At 41.7% G+C, this 19,327-nt stretch overlaps 3 protein-coding genes across 3 annotated transcripts in view; 1 reads left to right on the plus strand and 2 right to left on the minus strand.

Annotated features, from left to right (window-relative positions):
• The window catches only part of chsy1 (chondroitin sulfate synthase 1), a 32,197-nt gene extending 24,496 nt beyond the window's left edge, over positions 1 to 7,701 (minus strand). Inside the window, exons 1-2 of the mRNA XM_032560030.1 lie at positions 6,234 to 7,701; positions 1,080 to 1,575 (exon numbers count right to left, since the gene is read on the minus strand). Coding sequence (XP_032415921.1) covers positions 1,080 to 1,575; positions 6,234 to 6,544 — 807 coding nt within the window. The 5' untranslated portion in view covers positions 6,545 to 7,701. The remainder of the gene's footprint in view (positions 1 to 1,079; positions 1,576 to 6,233) is intronic.
• A 458-nt stretch (positions 7,702 to 8,159) lies between these two features.
• Positions 8,160 to 12,276, minus strand: selenos (selenoprotein S). Its single transcript, XM_032560032.1, has 6 exons — positions 11,936 to 12,276; positions 11,608 to 11,739; positions 10,631 to 10,737; positions 10,474 to 10,560; positions 10,248 to 10,320; positions 8,160 to 9,428 (listed from the first exon to the last, which is right to left on the minus strand). Exons 1-6 carry the CDS (start codon positions 12,030 to 12,032, stop codon positions 9,352 to 9,354), a joined length of 573 nt encoding a protein of 190 aa, XP_032415923.1. The 5' UTR covers positions 12,033 to 12,276; the 3' UTR covers positions 8,160 to 9,351.
• A 1,267-nt stretch (positions 12,277 to 13,543) lies between these two features.
• On the plus strand, positions 13,544 to 19,051 carry snrpa1 (small nuclear ribonucleoprotein polypeptide A'). Its single transcript, XM_032560031.1, has 9 exons — positions 13,544 to 13,925; positions 14,284 to 14,431; positions 14,889 to 14,967; positions 16,230 to 16,276; positions 16,377 to 16,479; positions 16,556 to 16,635; positions 16,809 to 16,881; positions 18,114 to 18,207; positions 18,799 to 19,051. Exons 1-9 carry the CDS (start codon positions 13,844 to 13,846, stop codon positions 18,945 to 18,947), a joined length of 855 nt encoding a protein of 284 aa, XP_032415922.1. The 5' UTR covers positions 13,544 to 13,843; the 3' UTR covers positions 18,948 to 19,051.
• Positions 19,052 to 19,327: the final 276 nt, after the last annotated feature.

Here is a 19,327-nt window from a genome sequence, read left to right on the forward strand (position 1 = left end):
GGATGGAATCAGCAGGATGAACCCAGAGATAAGAGCGTGTCGAGGCATCGCTCATCAGTGTGTCCGCCATGTCGGTGGCTATGCTAACTAGCCTGCCTGTGCTGTTGTAAAACAGCTGCAGCTTATCAGAGAGAAAGGTGGAGGACGTGAGGAGCGCTAAGCCCCACCTCCTGCCTCTGATTAGTTGTTTCTGAGCGAGCGGTGTATTTCTGCAGACTGCAATAGGAGAACTGGGAGAAGGCAGAGGAACTGGATTTTTATCACAAATTATTTGTTTTATGAAATGAGAGCAAAAATATGTATTTTTTACATATTTTAACAAATATGTAAAAAAAATAAAATAAAATAAAAATTTTAAAAACATATTATGTATAAAAGATGCTTCCTGCAGCTTTAGCCCAGAAGTGTGAGTGAAAGGTTTTGATTGGTTCCCAGCAGAGCGTTCCCAGCCTCTGGTGTGAACTTCCTCTCTGGATGCTCTGGTGATGTTCAGTAGGGAGTCAAGTTTCCACAACAATCTCTGACGTCAGGCAGATGACGTGTGCTGAGCCTCAACTGAGTACTTATGGCAGAGCTCCAAGACCCTGTGTTGTAATGTCAGCATTATCTCCATGGAAACAAAATGGTAAATACTGTTAATGACGTGAAAGCAGCGGGGGCTAAGCAGTGGCGCTGCAGCGTGGCAGAAACTGAGTTTTTCCTGGAGAGCAGTCATCACTCACACACTGCAGCTCTGTTCCCCAGTCATTAGCTCATGTGTCGGGCCATTAATACTTTTTACAAACTAAACTACTTCACTGGAAATGAACAACTGTAAATATTAGCTTAGAAGATAAGGATGGAGAGAGTGAACAGTGAGGGATGAGCAGTTGAGTTAAAAGGTCCAACATCCGAGATACAAAACCTCCAGATCCTTCAGGACAGAGTTACAGCCCTAGGAAGAAGTATTCACCTCCTTCACTTTTTCCATCATCACTCCTAAATGTTTGAGATCAATTCAATTTTAATTTCAGACAAAGAGAAGCCAGGTTACGTCTTACGTTACGTCTTACTTTTACGTTACGTAAAAGTATTCCTACCTCATAGGACCAAACACACTGGACTTTGGCGAACCTCCTCACACACCGGCCCACCTCCACATCCTCATGGGTGGTGTACATCTCCTGCAAGCATTCCCGGATGTGTGGCACCATCCTCCTCAAAACCTCACGGCTCATGATGACACCCGGACCTCCCATGCAGAAGTTCTCTCCAGGTTCTAGAGCCAGCTTTCCGAGCTCATCCCGGGCTCCCATCCCAGTCTGGCCCAGGAAGATGGCCTCACTGCTGTTGAGGCTTCGCAGAAAGCTCTCCAGCCGCTCGCTCTTGATGTACACGTCGTCGTCGGCCCTCATGAACCACTCGTACTTGTCCAGGTAGTGGTCGTGCATGTACTTTAGCATCATAAAGGACTTCTTCTGAGGTGGGTAGGAATCGTCCACATTCCTCAAAGCCACAATCGGGATGGGGATAGAAGTGTCAGAGCCCTCGCTGGAGAAGAACTCCACCCTACCTGGGATGGTCTGGGCCCAAGTTCTGGAAACAATGACAAACACAAACACAAAGTGAGACAGAGCTCAGAGAGCAAGAGCTAACATTAAGATGTTTGGCTTCATGTGGGGGTGACAGAGTCTACAGCTGAAACTAGAAGTTTACACATAACAAATGAAGGTTATACGTAAACGTCAATGGTTACCTAGAACCTTCAAGTTCAGTTGCATCGCACATTTCAGCAACAAGGCAATTTAAATTCCTTTACGTCATAAAAACATCATAAAGTCTTCATCATAAAAGACCAGACCAGGAAGGTCTGGAAGGTTGATACAACAGCAGATCTTTATTGTATTGTGGTGCTAAACCGTTCTGTGATTTATAAACTAACCGTATTTTAAAATCTATTCTCTCAGTGAAGGACTTGTAGAACTGGGTGATGTTTTCCATCTTTCTGGTTTTAGTGTTTTTTTAGACAGACATATGAAGACATTGTTTCAGTAATCAATGTGACTAAAGATAAATACATGGATGAGTTTCTCTAGAGCTTGCTGGGACATTAGTCCTTTAATCCTAGAAATGTTCTTCAGGTGATAGAAGGCCGATTTTGTAACAATATTTATGTGGCTCTAAATGTTCAGGTCAGATTTCAGGCCTGATCTCTAGTTTCAACTACAAGCTAGTTTAAACTAGTTTCAACTGTGGAAACTAGTTGAACTCTACTCTGCGATGACTCTGGATCGTCCCTCTGTATGTCCAAAGATAATAACTTCCATGAAAAAACACAACCTCCTTTTTTCTCACCATCTGAAGTTCAATCACTCCAAACTCCTCCTGTTTCAGTTAGAATGGCCTAAACCGAGGTTTTTCAAAGGGTGGGCAAAAATTAGCAGGACGAGCCTCTGAAGGCCAGAGCTGGAGACCCCTATTCTAAAGTCTTGCCTCTTCAGGAGAGAAAGAGTTCATCTACAGGCTCATGCTATCCACATTTCACCAGCAGGTTCATTCAGTTCTCATTCAGTTGAGATGTGGTGACCGACTGGCCTCCTTTTTATCAAACTTTAATTAGCCTATTAATTCTTTATCAAGCAGCCAGGTGCTGCAGGCATTCACATATCAGATAGACTTCAGAAGCTGGAATCAGGAACTGCTTTTGTTCCTGTGAGACAAACTGTAGCTCACACTCATCACTTTCTACAACTCTGGTTTGTCCACAACAGTAGATCAGTCTAGTTCTGGTGACTCTGCAGCAAAGAAAACTCACCTCCATCTGAATGGCAGAGACCACACTCCCACCAGCAACACAAAGGAGACCAACAAAGATGACTCATCCTCATTCACATTTTACCAATGAGGGCTTCCATGGTCCTCCAACAACCTCACTGCATTAAATATGCAAACTGAACAATGACTGGGAATTCAGTTCACTTCTAATAAATACACGTAACAAACAATAAACATGGTCATAACAGATGTACAGTGGCGTATGTTTCATTACACACACTACAAACCATTAGAAGTTCAAGTAAAAGCTTCATCTCTGGACCTGAGTAGGGCTGAAACAATTTATCTCGATAAGTCAGTTATTGAAAAAAATCATCAACTAATTTAGTATTTAGTAAATCGATTAATCATCAACTGGTGCACACAGACTCAATAAAGGGGCATTAGCTAAAAGAACAGCAGTAATTAATCCAAAACTGTACAAAATATACTTTTTGTATTTAAGTTGAAAAATATGTTTCACCCAGAACAGAACACCTCAAGTTGGAGTTTCAGCTTCACTTGGTTCACATTCTGCTAAAAAAAGCACATTTTGCTATCCAATTATTAATCTGTTAATCCAAAAAACACTCAGCAGATCAGCCACACTATACTGATGTTCAGTCCAGCAGCAAGGCCTGATTTGAAGTTAGAAGAATGTTTTTAGCTGAAGATGCTCCCTACAAATGATCAGATGTTCACTAAAGGAATGCTGTTGCTGCTTGTTAGGAAAAAAAAGGTTTGCTCTATTTAAAAAAGGGTCTAAATTTGTCTATTTGCATATTTTAATGTATTTATAACAGTATATTGAAAAGTCTTAAGTGGTTAAATGAAATCTGCAGAATGTGCCAATTTTTTAAAATCTGATTTATTGATTGATCACCAGATAAATCAACAGAATAATTTAATATCATTTAGTTACAGACCTGGTTCTAAGCTCATTGTTGCTGTCTTGTCAACTCCCAGCCTTCCTATAAATATCATCCCATTTTTAGGAAGAATTTCCAACTCAGATCTTAAAAATTCCAACATTCGAGTTTAAATGGAGCCCGGCATGTGAGCTGGTAGAGAGAGTGAGTCGATGTGTTCTGGGCCTTAATGCTTTGTGCAAGAAGACATTGGAAAAACAGTTAAGGTCTTAAAGGGCCACTATTATGCAAAAAAATCACTTTTTGCATGTATCTGTACTTCCATTTTGGTATCTCCTGCTTCTAGAAACACTCCAAGAGCAGAAAAAAATAAAAATTAAATAAACACCCCATAGACAGGAATAAGTAAATGTCCTGCTGTTGTTTGCAAAACAGCCAGTTTCAAAAACCTCTAAACTGTTGTGTCACAATTTGTTACCTAGCAGGAGTCTTATCAAAACTACCAACAGAACATGACAGGATTTACCAAAAGACTTGGTGATGGAAGTACATATTGAAGTGTTGTGTGTTTTGTATTGTTGTTCAGCATGAACATTATTTGTCAGTTAGCATAAGCTAACATTGTTTTTCAAATGTTGAGAGAAGTGCTTGTCCTCTAACCTCGCTACAGTATATGTATTGTGGGAAAAACAAAGTTTTTTGTGCTGAATTTTTGAGCTTTTGGGCCTGAGGCGATGGGGTCTCAAACTCCAGTCCTCGAGGGCCACAGTCCTGCAACTTTTAGATGTGCCTCTGCTGCACCACATCTGAATAGAATAATTAGGTCATTAGCAAGGCTGGGACAACTGATCTACACAAGGAGGAGGTAATTAAGTCATTTCATTCCAGTGCTTTGTACCTGTGGCACATCTAAAAACTGTAGGTTTGTGGCCCTCAAGGACTGGAGTTTGAGACCCCTAAACGCTGAGTTGGGAGGGCGTGGCCAGCAGCAGCTCATTTGCATAATCGTGAGGTAGTGCTAAACCAGCGCATTCTCAATATCTGAGAATAATTCTGTGTATTAGATGTAATGAACATGTTTTGTACAGTCCACTGATCTATTCCAGCTTGTTCAAGGAAGCATAACAGTGGACCTTTAACAACCAAACATTATTAATAACCCATGAATGATTTGAAATGTTCTGCAAGCCAGCAAATGGTGGATCCATTTTATTATTACCCATTTTATTTAATCATCCCCTCCTCTGTTCAGCCATCTGTGCACCTCTGTTTCAAAAAGCTAAATATTTCATCTCGACAATAAAACTAGTTTTTAGCAAATAAAAAGCACCACTTGCTTTTGAGGATGTTGCAGAGAATTCTGTCAGCTGAGATCATCAAGTCCTTCACATTCTTTTCTACAGTGATGCTGTGGAGTTTATCAGCTGCTTTATTCTAGTACAACCCAGTAACACTAACTGCCAATCAGCCATTGATAACTGACTTGAAATTGCACAAGAAACCATATGCAAATTATGCAACAGCAAAAATGCTGTTGAGTTTATGTTGCAATGACATGAAATCATCAGAAATATAAGTTCCTTCTGCACATTGTGTCAAATGCCTGTAGTTCAGTATGTTCTACAGAATCAGGAGTTTGAGTTAACAGATACAAAACAATCCCATCTAATTTACTTTACGTAAAAAGAGGAATAAAAATGATTAAAAAAACAGAGCATTGTGTTCCAGTAACAACTCATGAAATCAGCTGGAAGGCTTCAGGATTAGTAGCTTCTTGGATGACCAATTAAACAACAGAAAATGTTCCATATTGAGAATTGATTAAAGCATAATTCAGAGTTCTTATTTAATTTGGTTAAAATCAAAATATATAAGCATCTATTTTAGATTACACATTTGAACGTCCAACTCCAGACAGGAGGAGTCAGTGCCTCAGCAGTCATGAACCTCGCTAGAGATGGAGACTCCACCAGTTGAGTGATCTCAAACTGCTTTCCCAGAGAGCCAGAATACAACTTTTAGACTGTCTCTTGTTCAACACACTGGAATTAAATGGTAAAACTGCCTCACCAGCACGATGTCAGGAGCTACAGAGCTCTGCTAATGAGCTGATATTGGAGCCAGGTGTGCTGAAGCACACAGAACTCCAGACACCGACCCTGAAGGATTTTAGTGTGAGACCACTGCTCTACAAATTGTGAAAAAGAAAATAATAATAATTTTGATATTCTTTATTCTGTAAGTGTTTAGATTCTGGTGAGAAATTGCAGGTTTAACAACTTTTGAGTTTGATTTCAATGCTTGGATTTATTCTTTTTTATAACAAATGACCAAAATAAATAACTAAAATGCAGCAAATATGATGGTGCTTTAAGTGGTGTGTTTAACCAGAGGGGGTCCACTAAGTCTAATGGTTTGGGGTCCCTACAACCTAGGGTCGCTCCTGTTTGGAAAAAGTTTAAATATTCCATGTAAGCTTAAGAATAAGAATGACCAGCATGTGAACCATTTTCATCCTCTGTTTAAGCCTGTCAGCCAGCCAGAGTGCTGGCTCATCAGCCCTCTCCGTACCTGTGTGCTGCCACGGCCCGGCTGTTCAGGTACTTCTGAGCCGTCATCACACCCACGAATAGGAAACTCTTGGAGCTGGAATCCGGCTTCACGGTCGTGGGGGAGCCGTCCGCCTGCGGTGCCCACAGGACTCCTCCGTGTTCGTTCCTGAGCCCCGCGTGGAGCCCGCAGGCGGCGGTATTGACTTTGCGCTTCTGCCCGGCTCTTTTCAGCTCGGTCGCCTTGGGTAAGATGAGCCTGGAAGCCAGCGTGAAGCCGACCACCAGTCCCAGCAGAACACTAAACCATGCTCTTCGGCTTCGACCTGCCATTCCCCCAAAAACTTAACCAGCTCGTCGGAAAATGCTGTCTGGTTCGAAAACAGCGGTTCTCGAAGAAAAATGTCTAGGAAATAAAACCCAGGCAGTAAAAGACGGCAGCTAAAAGCGGCTCGGTGGGGTTCCAGTGGCTCACACACACAGTCTAGGAGCAGAAAAGCGCTTTTCTTCCAGATGCCCACGTAGCATCGCAGCAGACTCCTCGAAGCCGCTACCTGAAGCTCCGAGCCCCGCCGCTGCCCGCCCCGACCAGCCAGCAGCCCTCCACCGTCCACCGCAGGGGAATCACCGCCGAGCGACGCAGGTAGCGGCTTGCATTGCAGCTCAGAGCAGCGGATCCTGTCTGGTTTGTCCCCCGCACGGTAGCTGGAATGTCTGACAATCCAGATCGCTGATCGCGAAGGATTTAACACTGGTTTGACCCAAGTGCGTTTCCGTAGAAATGTTCCGACGCAGCGTACCACGTTTTACCGGAAATCCCTTCTTAACCACCGGAGTTATGTGCAGTACATCTAATGTGGGGTTTTAACTGTGTCGATGATTATTAAAATGTGAGCAGAACCCCACAGGATTGCTTAAATCTGTGGTTAATGTGCTGCGGGTTCCAACTAAGACCGAAAACTACCGCTTTAATATTTAGTTCCAACCCTTTTATTAAGATGTGATTGGTAGGTTAAAATTTATGTATCTATTTTTATTTTTACGTCGTCGTTTAAGTCGGGACATAAAACTAAAAAGAATAAAGAGTAGCATAGCTTATCTCGTGCGCCACCTAGCGGCTAAATTTGTGAATCACGCTTTGGTTTTGCATTGAGGGAACTGAAACAATCTTGTTTCGCGTCTTCTGTATTTTTAGATAATAGTCCATGTCTCAATGATAACACGGAATAAAAATGTAAATATTTCAGATGTTTTTCATTATTTAACTTTGTTTGAGAAGTTCTTAACTTCTACCGGTCTTTGTGGAAACTAACATTTACATCAAATCCTGACTGTGACCCATTCCTCCTTCTGATTTTCCTTCTGCTTCTTAAAAACTCACCACAAGTTTTAAATGTGGTTCAAATTGGGGCCACAGCTCCAAACCTCAATATTAAATTTTAACCATATTTTATATTCATAATATGAAACAGACAAACACTTCAAGCACATTTGCCCATTTCATCATAATCGGTCTTCTGGTTAAAATAATGGGTAATTTTTTGTTTAAGAGTTTCATCTGTGCTGATGTGACACAAAAGAAGTTTGGGGCAAAAAAAGACAAAGTGTTTTTGTTCTACATAAACTAAACCCCTTTAGTCAATAAAGTTCTTTGTAATAAAAAGTTCAAAAGCATCTGATTTCTTTGGGGGGGGGGGGGGGGGGGGGGGGGGGGTGCTGTATTTTACCAAATTTGTCACTGCCAACATGCAGGGGGAAAGTGGTGCATTCTTTTATACATGACTTTGACTGGGCCATTCTAAAGAAGGAAAGGAATAAAAATATACAACTTAACATCAGAGTTCAAAATAAATACAATTCCCCATGTTAGTTCAAATAAAGATGAACAGTTTACCTGCTGGTCAAACCCAGCTCTCCCAGCAACTGTCTTCAATCAATGGAGTTGGACAAAGATTTCTTACACTTTAATTTGTTTAGAATCACACAGTCAGACAGAATGTAAATAATATCTACTAGATACAACTGCTGCTATGATTTTTTCTCAAATCTTCCAGAAATACACAACAACCATGAAAAAGCACCCTGACTGGGACAGATCAGCCAGACCTTCTGGTTAGAGACCATTTCAAGGAACGGCTTCATGTCAAGCTTCCAATGACACCAAGAGCTGAGTCCATGATCTGCTGTCATCTTAGCAAAAGAGCTACTGAGGAAAGGAAAAGTCTAGTACACCCATTAAAATGCACTTTTATAATGTTCCTTCTGAAATAATTAAAGCTGCAGTATGTAACTTTTACAAAAAAAATGTTTTAATATTTGTTGAAACTGTCACCATTTCATGACAGTATGATATGAGACAGATGAAAAAAGGAGCTATTCTGATCTCCCAGTGCAAACTAGAAACAACCAATCAGAGCCAGGAACAATATTCGTGCTGTCAATCACAATTTTGTGTGGAACTACCCACCCTCCTTTTCCCCTCCTTGCTTTCTGTTATGCTGCAGCTAGCATAGCATGTTGTAAATGCTCATGCTAGTTAGCATGGTCACAGATGACGGCAGATAAAGGGTTTTCCTGTAACAGTTAAGTTGTTTCTCCGCCAAAAGCACATTTAGCAGCAAGTACATGAAGGATGACTGACAGCACTGAGACCCTCCTTGGTTGTCTTTAGTTTGGAGTGATGCATTTCTTCAGATGGTAATAATAGCTCAGGGAGGAGATGAAGGAGATCAAGCTTTACACAATCTGTCACAAACTACACAACACTAAGATAGTTTTAGCAAATTTGTAAATACATATTTTTTATAAAAGTTATATACTGCAGCTGTAAAGCTTATGTACTATGTTAAAAATTTGGACCCAAAGGAAGAAGGAATTGTGATAATTGGAACATTTTTACTGCAAGACAAAAATATTATTTGTATTTTCGTTAGATTTTTGATCGTGCAGTGAAATCATGTTGATGGTTATGTTTCTCAACAGTCTCTAGTGTGATTTTCTAAATGGGTGTACCAACTTCTCCAGTACTGATGTTTAAGCAGTGATCTGAAAGCAGGAGCTCTGTTTCATTGCCAGCTTGGTCCCAGCACTCAGGGTGCAGGTTAGTCTGGAGGCGGTCAGAGCACCTCCACCCTTTAACCTCATCCACCCGCTGAGGGCCCCCTCCTCCCTGGCCTCCAGGTGCAGGAGCCTCCTTGTCCCATCAGGGGATTGTAGTCTGAAACACAGAGACAAAAAAAAATTATTCTGAGTTTATTTTACAGATACAGAAGAGTGAAATGTGTATTTTTATCTATCAAGTAGAACCAACGTTCACTGCACTTCAGCTGCAGCTTCTGTCTCTACACACTTAGTGCTTCTAGAGACTCAGCACCAAAGTCTAGCTACTCAATCAGGTTCAGGCGTGGATTCTGGACCGGGTTCAGATGGACCGTCACGTCTCAATATGTCTGAGCTCTGGGAGACGTTAAAGCTTATTGTTATTGTTGTTAACAATAACAATCTTTATTGTCATTATTGCATGGTTCTATAATGACAATAAAGATTGTTATTGTTATTGTTAGGATGTTTCTGTAGAACCTAACCCAGCTTTAAACCGAACCAGAACCTCCTCCCTGACCTGCTGCTGGGCTCCTTGGTCTCCATGGTGATGGCTGTTCTCTAAGGAACCTCTGAGGTCAGAGAACCAGAACATCTGGATTCATACTGAGATTAAATTTAATGGTTTACTATTAGCTGCCTTCTGACTGCATTTAATTGAGCTAACTTGTTTTGAGGGTATTTGAGTAAAGGGGGCACACTTTTAAACTATGATTTGTTAATTAATTTTATTACCATGGATCATTTTCCTTCCTGCTTGGGAAGAAACTGGCTCACACACACAAATACACACACAAACACAAAATACTGTAGCAATGCAATCCTTGGCAGTTTGAACATCATTTGCTTACATATTCTAAACCTAATAATCCATGCTGTGCTGTTGTTGCAGCACACACAGCCTGATGGTGAATCCTGCAGGCGGTGAGGTTCTTACCGTTGGAGCGCAGCGGCTTCTTATCCGTCTTTGGTTTGACCCCAGCTGCTGCTGCACTCGCCTCCTCTGTGTTCTGCAGGAATCAGACACACAGTGAAACCACAGCGACATGAATGCAGCTGGTTCTATCATTTACTGCTCACTTGTTCTCTCACAGCAGAGAGCAGGGTTCCTGACCTCAATCGTTAGCCTAATATTCTGTCCTGAGGAGACAAGGTCAGCTCACCTCAGATAGCTTGTGTCCTTTGGAGCTCTTCCCCTGCTTCATGCTCTCCCATTCCTCGATCTTCTGTCTTCTCTTCTCTTCTTCTTGCTGTTGATAAAAAACTGTGAGTAAAAGTCTACCCCGGTTCAGGTGGCCCACCATGCAGCCCCCACTACACCTCTCTCTGCTTCTCCTTAAAGGCAGCAGCTTTGGCGTCCAGCTCCGCCTGCATCCTCTGCCGAGCTGCCTCCATGGCCTCCTGTCTCTTTGTTACTAGAGATACATCTTCAGGAATAAAAAAAGGAAAATCATGTTTGCGACAAATTCACTTCATATTTTTCACTGACAAGCCAGATAAAGAGCTGGAGTCACAGCAATGTTGTACTTCCCCCAGCCCCTCCACCTGTTGCTGTGCACTGATGGCCAGTTGGCTGAAAGTTGGCCAAATTTAGCTTTAAAAAGTATTTTTAGTAGAGAGAAATTGAAGTAACCTTGAGTGAAATTCAAAGGAGTAGCAGCTAACATTAGCTTTTTATACTTTCATAATTCCATAAAGAGCAAAACAGCTAAGGGAGGAATATCTTGTACAACAGCTGCTTACAGACATAGTTTCTGTCTTTGTGCATTAAAACCAAAGCAACTATACAGAATTGTTCCTACATGCTGCCGTTCTACAGGTCCAATTACATCAGCTACAGGAAGAAAATGAAATCAGGACAGCATCTGACAATAACATGCTGGTCCTCCCTCAACATTTATGCTGCATGGAACCAAAATATCACCTAATATTTGGCATCCAGAGCATGGATACATGCTAAATGAGCTAATATCTGTTGGAGTTCTTCGCAATATTAATATAAAATGCGGTTTTATTGTGAAAATGTTAAGAATTAGAATGTACTTTATTTATCCATGGGAAAATAACTTATTTGTTGATAAACTACTCCCATCCAAAGTGTTAAATATTAGCAAACAAAAACATAGCAATTAGTGACATAATTACATAGTAATTATTACTGAGGTTGATCACCGTGACGTACAGCCAGAATGGCTCCGTTATTATTATTTTTTGTTGTTAAATTCTAAGAAATTGGAAGAAGAAATGCTGTTAGAAAAGTGGCTCCACTTGAACCTTGTTACGGTGCTGATGCTGACCTTGCAGGTTGTGTGGGACTGAGTCCTGACGGCTCTGGCCGGTCCTCCTCTTCCTCAGATGCTGGATGAGCAGCAGCACTGTGACGGTGGCAGCCAGCAGGTACCACCCGTACAGGGACAGGAACTCCCCTACTGCCGGGGGGGACAGGGAGGAAGTGCTTCAACTATGCCGTGTGTTTCCCAACAACAATCCACTCAACTTATTAGTGTCTGATTTCCTGACGTGTGTTTCAAGTAGAAAGACTCAACACTGTTAAACAGCCCTTCTTAGCCGCTTTCATACTTTACACGTCATGAAGTCGAGACCGGAAGTGTTGTTGCTAGTTACCTGTGAAGCTCAGCTGACTCAGGTCCTGGTTCTTCAGAGGAACCTGGCGGGGAGAGTTGTCATCGTCGACGTCTAATATTTCCACATCATCATCCATTTTACCCACCGGTACACACACACACACACACACACCGTGTTCTTAAAGGCACAAATCACACAGCGAGTCTGTTTTAAGCTTCCTGCTGCTGCGGCGCAAACTTCCTTATATCAGCTCCATTTTAGCGGAATCCCAACTAACTGACACAAAACCAAAAACTAGATACTCTTAATCCAGGACATTCACGATGACGTGTTTATCTTCGCAGCAATCTCTTCTTCATTTGGAGAGTTACTTCTGTACCGGCGCCGCCTCCTGGCGCGGAGGCTCAATGATGACGCTTGACTGCTTGGTATGGAGCTAAAACAGTCTCATTATTCACAAATGCACTGGACACGATTTATAAATACACATAACGATTCACACCTGCACAGGATACTTTGTTTGTGCACAAAGCAATAGTTACAAATGCACAGAACAAGATTCACACTTGTATTTTTGATACAAACACAAATATATCTTGATTTAATCAATATTTATTATATCCACTAGCAACTTCACAGATCCCCCTGATATAATTCATACTATAACAAAAATAGCTAGTTTCTGTAATGTTCTAAGAATCAGATACAATGAAACCCAGTTCTGGTAGATTTTCTTTATTCGTCTTTATAAGTTTATCAAACTCTTCAAATTGTACCACAAACCAGTTTCAATTTAGCAAAGAAATATGATTTTCAAAATCAAAGTGGACAATTTTTAATCCTATTTTGTCAGAAGGAACAAATGCTGTTGAGCTGAAATTACAAAATGGAAGTGGAAGGTTTCCCGTGTTCTGGCTTCATAGAACCTGCCTGCTCAAAACAATCTGACTGATTGGACAGTGTAGGTGTTGAGTTGCTCCACAAGATGGCAGTAGTGCAAACTCTAGCGTGCAGGAATAGATTTTAACAGGTTCAGTTCTTGTCAAGTTTGCTTATAGTTGTATAGTATAATTTGTTTTACATGATAACTCCAGCTGATGCTGTCAGGCCAAGCAAACACTCCAAGTATATATTTCAGTAAGATGGAGGCTAAATCAGTCTTTAACTCTATTATTCATAGAATATGACTCATATGTACAATTAATACATATGCTTTAAAATGTTTTATGTGAGAGAAAGGTTGGATATAATCTATAGTCAGATTTTCTTTCAAAAGAAGGAACCTCTGGAGCAGAGCTTCTGTGATTTTTCACTATCTGCTCTGTTCTCTAGATCTTCAGAGTACAGATGTTATTTACCTTTTTTAATTTCTTCTAAATAGTCAGTTGTTTTTTATGTACACATGCAAAATGCAAATTCTGTACATTTTTAATAACTCACTCAGCTGCACATTTCTGTTGATGTATGAATGCTGTTTATGTTTTTCTTCTCTCCATCCTAACAAAATGCCAGTCACTTCAGCTGACACCTGCTACTAATGTGGAGGAGCAGCAGCTCTACTTTGACTCCCTCCCAGATGACAGAGCTTCTGACTTTGGCACCCGACACTTTCGGCCCCTCCTACATGGGAAACATGTGAAGGGGACCCATGTTTCCTCTTTGAGCTGAGCCCGGCCGAGCCCCGTGAATATAAGCCCAGGCAGACAGACACTTAAGCAGAGCTCCACGGACCCCCTCTAGCTCCGCCCCTGAATAAAGACACACCTCAGACCAGTAGGTGGCGGTAATAGTGCTTTAGGACTGTTTGCCAACCTCCACTTACTTACCTCCGAAGAAGACAATAAAAACACGAAGAAGAAATCTTTGTTCTGGCGGCAGTGTGTGACACGTTTTGATTAGTTTGGTGAAGAAAACTCGTTCCGCCTAAATCCTGGTTCTGTTGTCGACATGGTGAAGTTATCTGCGGAGCTCATAGAGCAGGCTGCTCAGTACACCAACCCGGTGAGAGACCGAGAGTTGGACCTACGAGGTAAGTCTGAGCGCCTCCCTCACGGCGGCATCAGGCCTCGTTGCTTTTGACTTCATTCAGTCGGAGAACACCAGGGTAGGAAGTAGCTGTGTCTGCGGACTGCAGTACCAGGCTTTGTAAGGCGTTTAGAACAGCTGCTTCACTTGTTTCCTTTTTAATTCTGCTGGCTGACCCGGAGAAGCTAGGCTGCTAACTGCTAGCATGGTAGGAAGTTAGAGTCAAACTACAAGCTGGAGACTTTCTGGAGTTTCCAAAACGGCTCTGAATGCTAATTGAAAAAGCAGCTGAGGACCCGGCGTGTTTGCATAGAAACTATTCAAATACTTAACTTGAACCTTTCCTGTATTTTACCCTAAAGGTTATAAGATCCCGGTTCTGGAGAACCTGGGAGCGACTCTGGACCAGTTTGATACCATTGATTTCTCTGATAATGAAGTGAGGAAACTGGACGGCTTCCCTTTGCTCAAAAGACTTAAAACGTTGCTGATGAACAACAACAGAATCTGGTAAGATGTCAGATCGAAGTGAACAGATGCTGATTGGAAGAAACTGGATCCTGCCTGGTCAGTGTTAGACCCGACAGGTGGTGCCAGTGATCCGAGGCTGTGGTCAGCGTTTCCAGCCAAAACGCAATGAAAATCCCGACCAAAAAAAAACAGTTTAAATCTCATATGACTAGAAGGGTTTTATTTATTGTTGTGTTTTAATTCTGGATATTTAAAACGTCTTCCAGTTCCAGTGATAAATGTTCTTTACAAAGTTAAAGTTTCCTGTTTTTTGACAGGGTGCATTATTATGTCATCATCTATGAATTACTTGAAAAATAGTCTCAAAAAACATTATTGTCATCATAATAATTAGTGAGACAACTTGCTGTCCAGTGTAAGTTGCTATTGTGACAGGCCTCCATCATGTGAGGTGTTAATGTGGCTGTTGTCTCTCATGTTGCTGCTGTTCCTCCAGTCGGATCGGGGAGAACCTGGAGCAGTCCCTGCCAGATCTCAGAGAGCTGGTGCTCACCAACAACAACATCCAGGAGCTGGTGAGTAACGTTACCATGGAGCCCCAGTTCCTGCTGTTGGGAATACATGAAGGGTATAAAATCAGAGCAAACACGAGAGACTGTTGAATGAGTATTATGACCAGAACTAGGGCTGCAGTTTCTAGCCGATCACAGATTATGATCTTTAAAGGCCTAACCTGCTGGTTCCATTTCTAGCCGATACTGACTGTTTTTTTTTTCTTCTTTGTCTGAAATGTTTCTAAATACAACAATAAGGTTTCTGAGTTAGCAACAGTGGGATCACTATTGTTAATTGCAAACATTGCAGACATGACCTGGAGGGCCTGGCTGTCAGTCAAACCTCTCACAGCAGAACAATAGAGGACAGTGGCTGATTTTTAGAACTTTGCTGAGAAAGATAAAATCAGTGGATAAGATCAGCTTCACATGTAAGTGTCAGCCGATCACCGATCTCCCAAAATTAGGAAAGGATATCAAGGCCGGTTTGCTGGTGCATCAGAACAGACAGATGAGACCTCAGTAGATCAGCAGCTTATCAGGCTAAATTGGAGGATCAAAGGTCATTGCTGTTTGGGTCATTTGCAGCGTAGGGAGTTCAGCTGGGAGGGAGCAGAGGACAGACCCACAGATCCTTGGATCCAAGGATCACTTTGGATTCTGTACTCAGGAAATTAAAACATCCTGAAAAAATACAGTATTTTCCGATCCGTCATTCCAGAAAATGAAACTCATATTATACATAATCATAACATACAAAGTGAAATATTTCAAGCCTTTGTTATTTTCAGAACTGAACTGCTGCTCAGTGGTCCAGGACTGATTTAAACCGAGCCCTCCAGTTCTAATCAGTTACTGAACCTTCAGGTCTGATCTCCTGAGTTGTAACGTTCCTGAAAGATCATTCAGGAACATCACAGTTTGAGCTCATCAATACATTGTCGTTGTCGGATTGTTCTGGTTTCTTTTCTTCCATCATTATGGAAGCGTCAAGTTAAAAAGTCGATGCTTATTTTGTTTCCATCCTGCCTTCAAAGGCCACATTCAGGCAGCTATTAAGAAAAGCTGCTTGGACTCAGAGCTGGTCAGGTAGCTGTATGAGATTGAAGCCAGAGCGGCCTTTACCCTTCTCCTTACTGTTTAGAAGTACAGCCTGTTAAAAGACTGATCTGATGCTGCTCACACATCTGGGCAATTTGGGGCCTAATTTAGGTAAAGTTAAAACTTGTCCATATTCATCTCTATCAGAACTCAGATCTCTTTCTGCTCTCCTTTCGTCTCAGGGAGACTTGGATCCGCTGGCCTCGGTGAAGACGTTAACCCTCCTCAGGTAAAGCTCTCACACACATGTTCAGCTCTAATGGGGCTGAGTGTTGGACCCCTCTTGGTCATCACCTCCAGACATGCAGCACTGTCCTCTCTGCTTGCAGCTTGTTGAAGAATCCTGTGACAAACAAGAAGCACTACAGGCTTTACGTCATCAACAAAATCCCACAGATCCGTGTGCTCGATTTTCAGAAAGTGAAGCTCAAGGTAAGGTCTGGCAAACCCACAATATAGCTTGTATGTTAATAAAGATGAACATGTTCCTCTGACTGTGTTGTTCCAGGAACGACAGGAGGCAGAGAAAATGTTCCGAGGCAAACGAGGCGTTCAGCTCGCCAAGGACATGGGCAGGCGAACAAAAACGTGAGTCTGCTTCAACACCAACGTCTCAGGATCCCTGATGAACTGCTTCCTTTCAGCAAACCTGAACTACCATTATACAATTTAAATACATGTAGTGAAGAGGACAGCAGTTGATTTCGTTCCAGTCTCACAGATGAGGAGAAAGTTGTCTAAATGAGCCGTGTCCCTTCCAGGTTTACTCCTGGGGTTGTTCAGCCAGAGAAGAGAAGGACGGGGCCGTCTCAAGCTGATGTGGAGGCCATCAAGGTCAGTTTGTCAAGTGGGATCTGACCCCTTCCAGTCACACAAAGATAATGTTTTTCTCACTTTTCCCCTTCGTCCTTTTATAAAAGGACTGATAAGGACTACATTATCTATCAGTAATGACTATCTAGACTGACAGACTGTGGGTCATTATCTAGCTATAGTAGGCTCCATTTGGAGCACTGCAGACATATCTGTAATCAGGGTCATAGTTTGTGTTCACTTTTTAAAAAATATACTGCAACTGTACAGCCAGCATGAGATTCTGATTCATTTGAGACGAACACAGGTTGTGCTTTGGCTTCCTTTCAATGTGTTGTTAATAATCTGCATCGACTCCAGCCCAGATTGTAATGACATTTCAACAGTAGTTTTATCTGATCCCAGTGCAGCATCAGACACAATTGATATGACAGTTTAATGTCCTCATTAGAAAATTGGGTTGGTATTTCTGGCATAGTGCTCAGCTACCTTCCAACGTGAATGAAATTATCTGTGGAGTTTCCCAAGGATCCATCCTCATCCTCTCCTCTTCAACACGTACAAGCTTCATTGAAATTCTGTGCAACAATAAGACAGAGTATCATAAGTATGGTGATGACACACAATTGTACTTTAGACTTTCACCAGCACTTTAAAGTCTGGTGTAAATACTCACTAAATAAAGTGAACAGATTAAAACAATTTAATGTGTCAAAATGTTCTTCAGCTAAAAAAAGATTCATCTGAAGCCTTAGTCTTTGAACCAAACAAGCATCGACCAAAAACCAGCCCCCTCCTTCTGTCTGTTGGTTTAAAAAGCTTTGACAGAAAAAGACAGAAATTAGATGCATGACCACCTAAAAAATATTTCCAAAATTAGATGACTCGTGTTCCAACAGGACTCTGAAAAATGAGTTCATACTTTTGGTTTTAGCAGACTCAATAATTGCAGCACAGAAGGATCAGCATTTCAGTCCAGTTTTGAGGTCTTCACACTTTCTGCGTATTGCTCACAGAATAGAGTTTTAAAATCTGTTAACAAACCACTTAGTAGTAAAAGCCCAGACTACATTCCGGATCTTCATCTGCTATGAAGACTTTAACATGATTTGAATTAAACCTACTCTGCATTCCAAGAGCCAAACCAAAACATGCTGATCATCGCCCTGGATCCACTTGCAAATACTGCAATACTGACTCTGCCAGGAACTGTCAGTTGGATGGTGCTGAGGTTGTGTAAATGTGTGTTTCAGAATGCCATCTCCAACGCTACGTCGCTGGCAGAGGTGGAGAGGTTGAAAGGCATGCTGCAGGCCGGACAGATCCCAGGACGAGATCTCAGACAAGGTGGGTTCCAACCTGCTGCTGTCCTGTGTGCTTCTACTGAAAGGCCGGGTCAGGAGGATGTGTGGAGGTTCTGGAGAGGCAGGATTGTTCCCTGCACTGTTTCAGAACCACCAAACCAGTGACTGAAAGGTCAATTTGAGCAAATAATCTGCTTCCAAAGACAACAAACCAAGTCTGTCCTGGTTTAGTAGCTTTGGTCTCCAGGACTCTTTCCCTCAAACAACATGGAATTATTTTTTCTTTTCAAAATGAGGTTTTGTTGCTTAACACACTTCTGAAGTCTTAGAAGGAGTTAACGGTCTGATGAGTAAACCTGCTAGGAAAGGTTTTTTTCTGGTTTTTTTACATTAAGGTTTCCATTTACTGCCAAATTATTCCAAATATGATATAATATAAAGAACTCAGCTGTTTACACAACCCATCAATGACAGAATGTGGAGCTGCATTCTGTTGTCACTGGACTAAAGACCTGAAGTTTCACATTTCTCCATCACAATGAACCCAATGAGGTCTCAACATCACAGCAGTTTGACATAAAGTCTGTTAGTGATGATGAGACAGAAACTCATTTCTCTTCATTTGTTGAACCAGATCCCAGTGGGATGGAGGAGGAAGAAGAAGAGGAAGACTATAATGGTGCAGAGGCGCATATGGAGGAAGGTTATGGAGACGGCATAAACAACGGGGACCAAGCAGAGGATGAAGACATGGAGGATGAGCCGCATGAAAACGGCTCCTGAACCTGCTAGATTTATTTTTTTTTCTTTCTCAGATTTCTGGTGTCGCACTGCAGTGTGCTGTTTTCATTTTGTATATTGACTCATTAAAGAGATTTCTTGTACTCTCTGTGATCACATTCTTTTGTCAAATAAAATCTCACTTTGTTTTTTTTCTGCAACCTTTGCTGCATTCTGTCACATTTCTGCAACATCAGAACCTTTCAAGTAGTTGAGGTCCAGCCTCCTGACAGGAGGGTTCAGAAGCTGAAGCAGAGCAGTTTAGTGGTTTGGCTACCAGGCAGAGCTCTAGTTGGTTCAGACAGTGGAGGAATAGATCATAGGGCTTGGTTTTTATATATTTTGTTTATTCTTTTTTTTCTAAAATAGAGTGTGAAAGTAAT

The sequence above is a fragment of the Xiphophorus hellerii genome, chromosome 4, assembly GCF_003331165.1.
Source record: "Xiphophorus hellerii strain 12219 chromosome 4, Xiphophorus_hellerii-4.1, whole genome shotgun sequence".
NCBI lineage: Eukaryota > Metazoa > Chordata > Actinopteri > Cyprinodontiformes > Poeciliidae > Xiphophorus > Xiphophorus hellerii.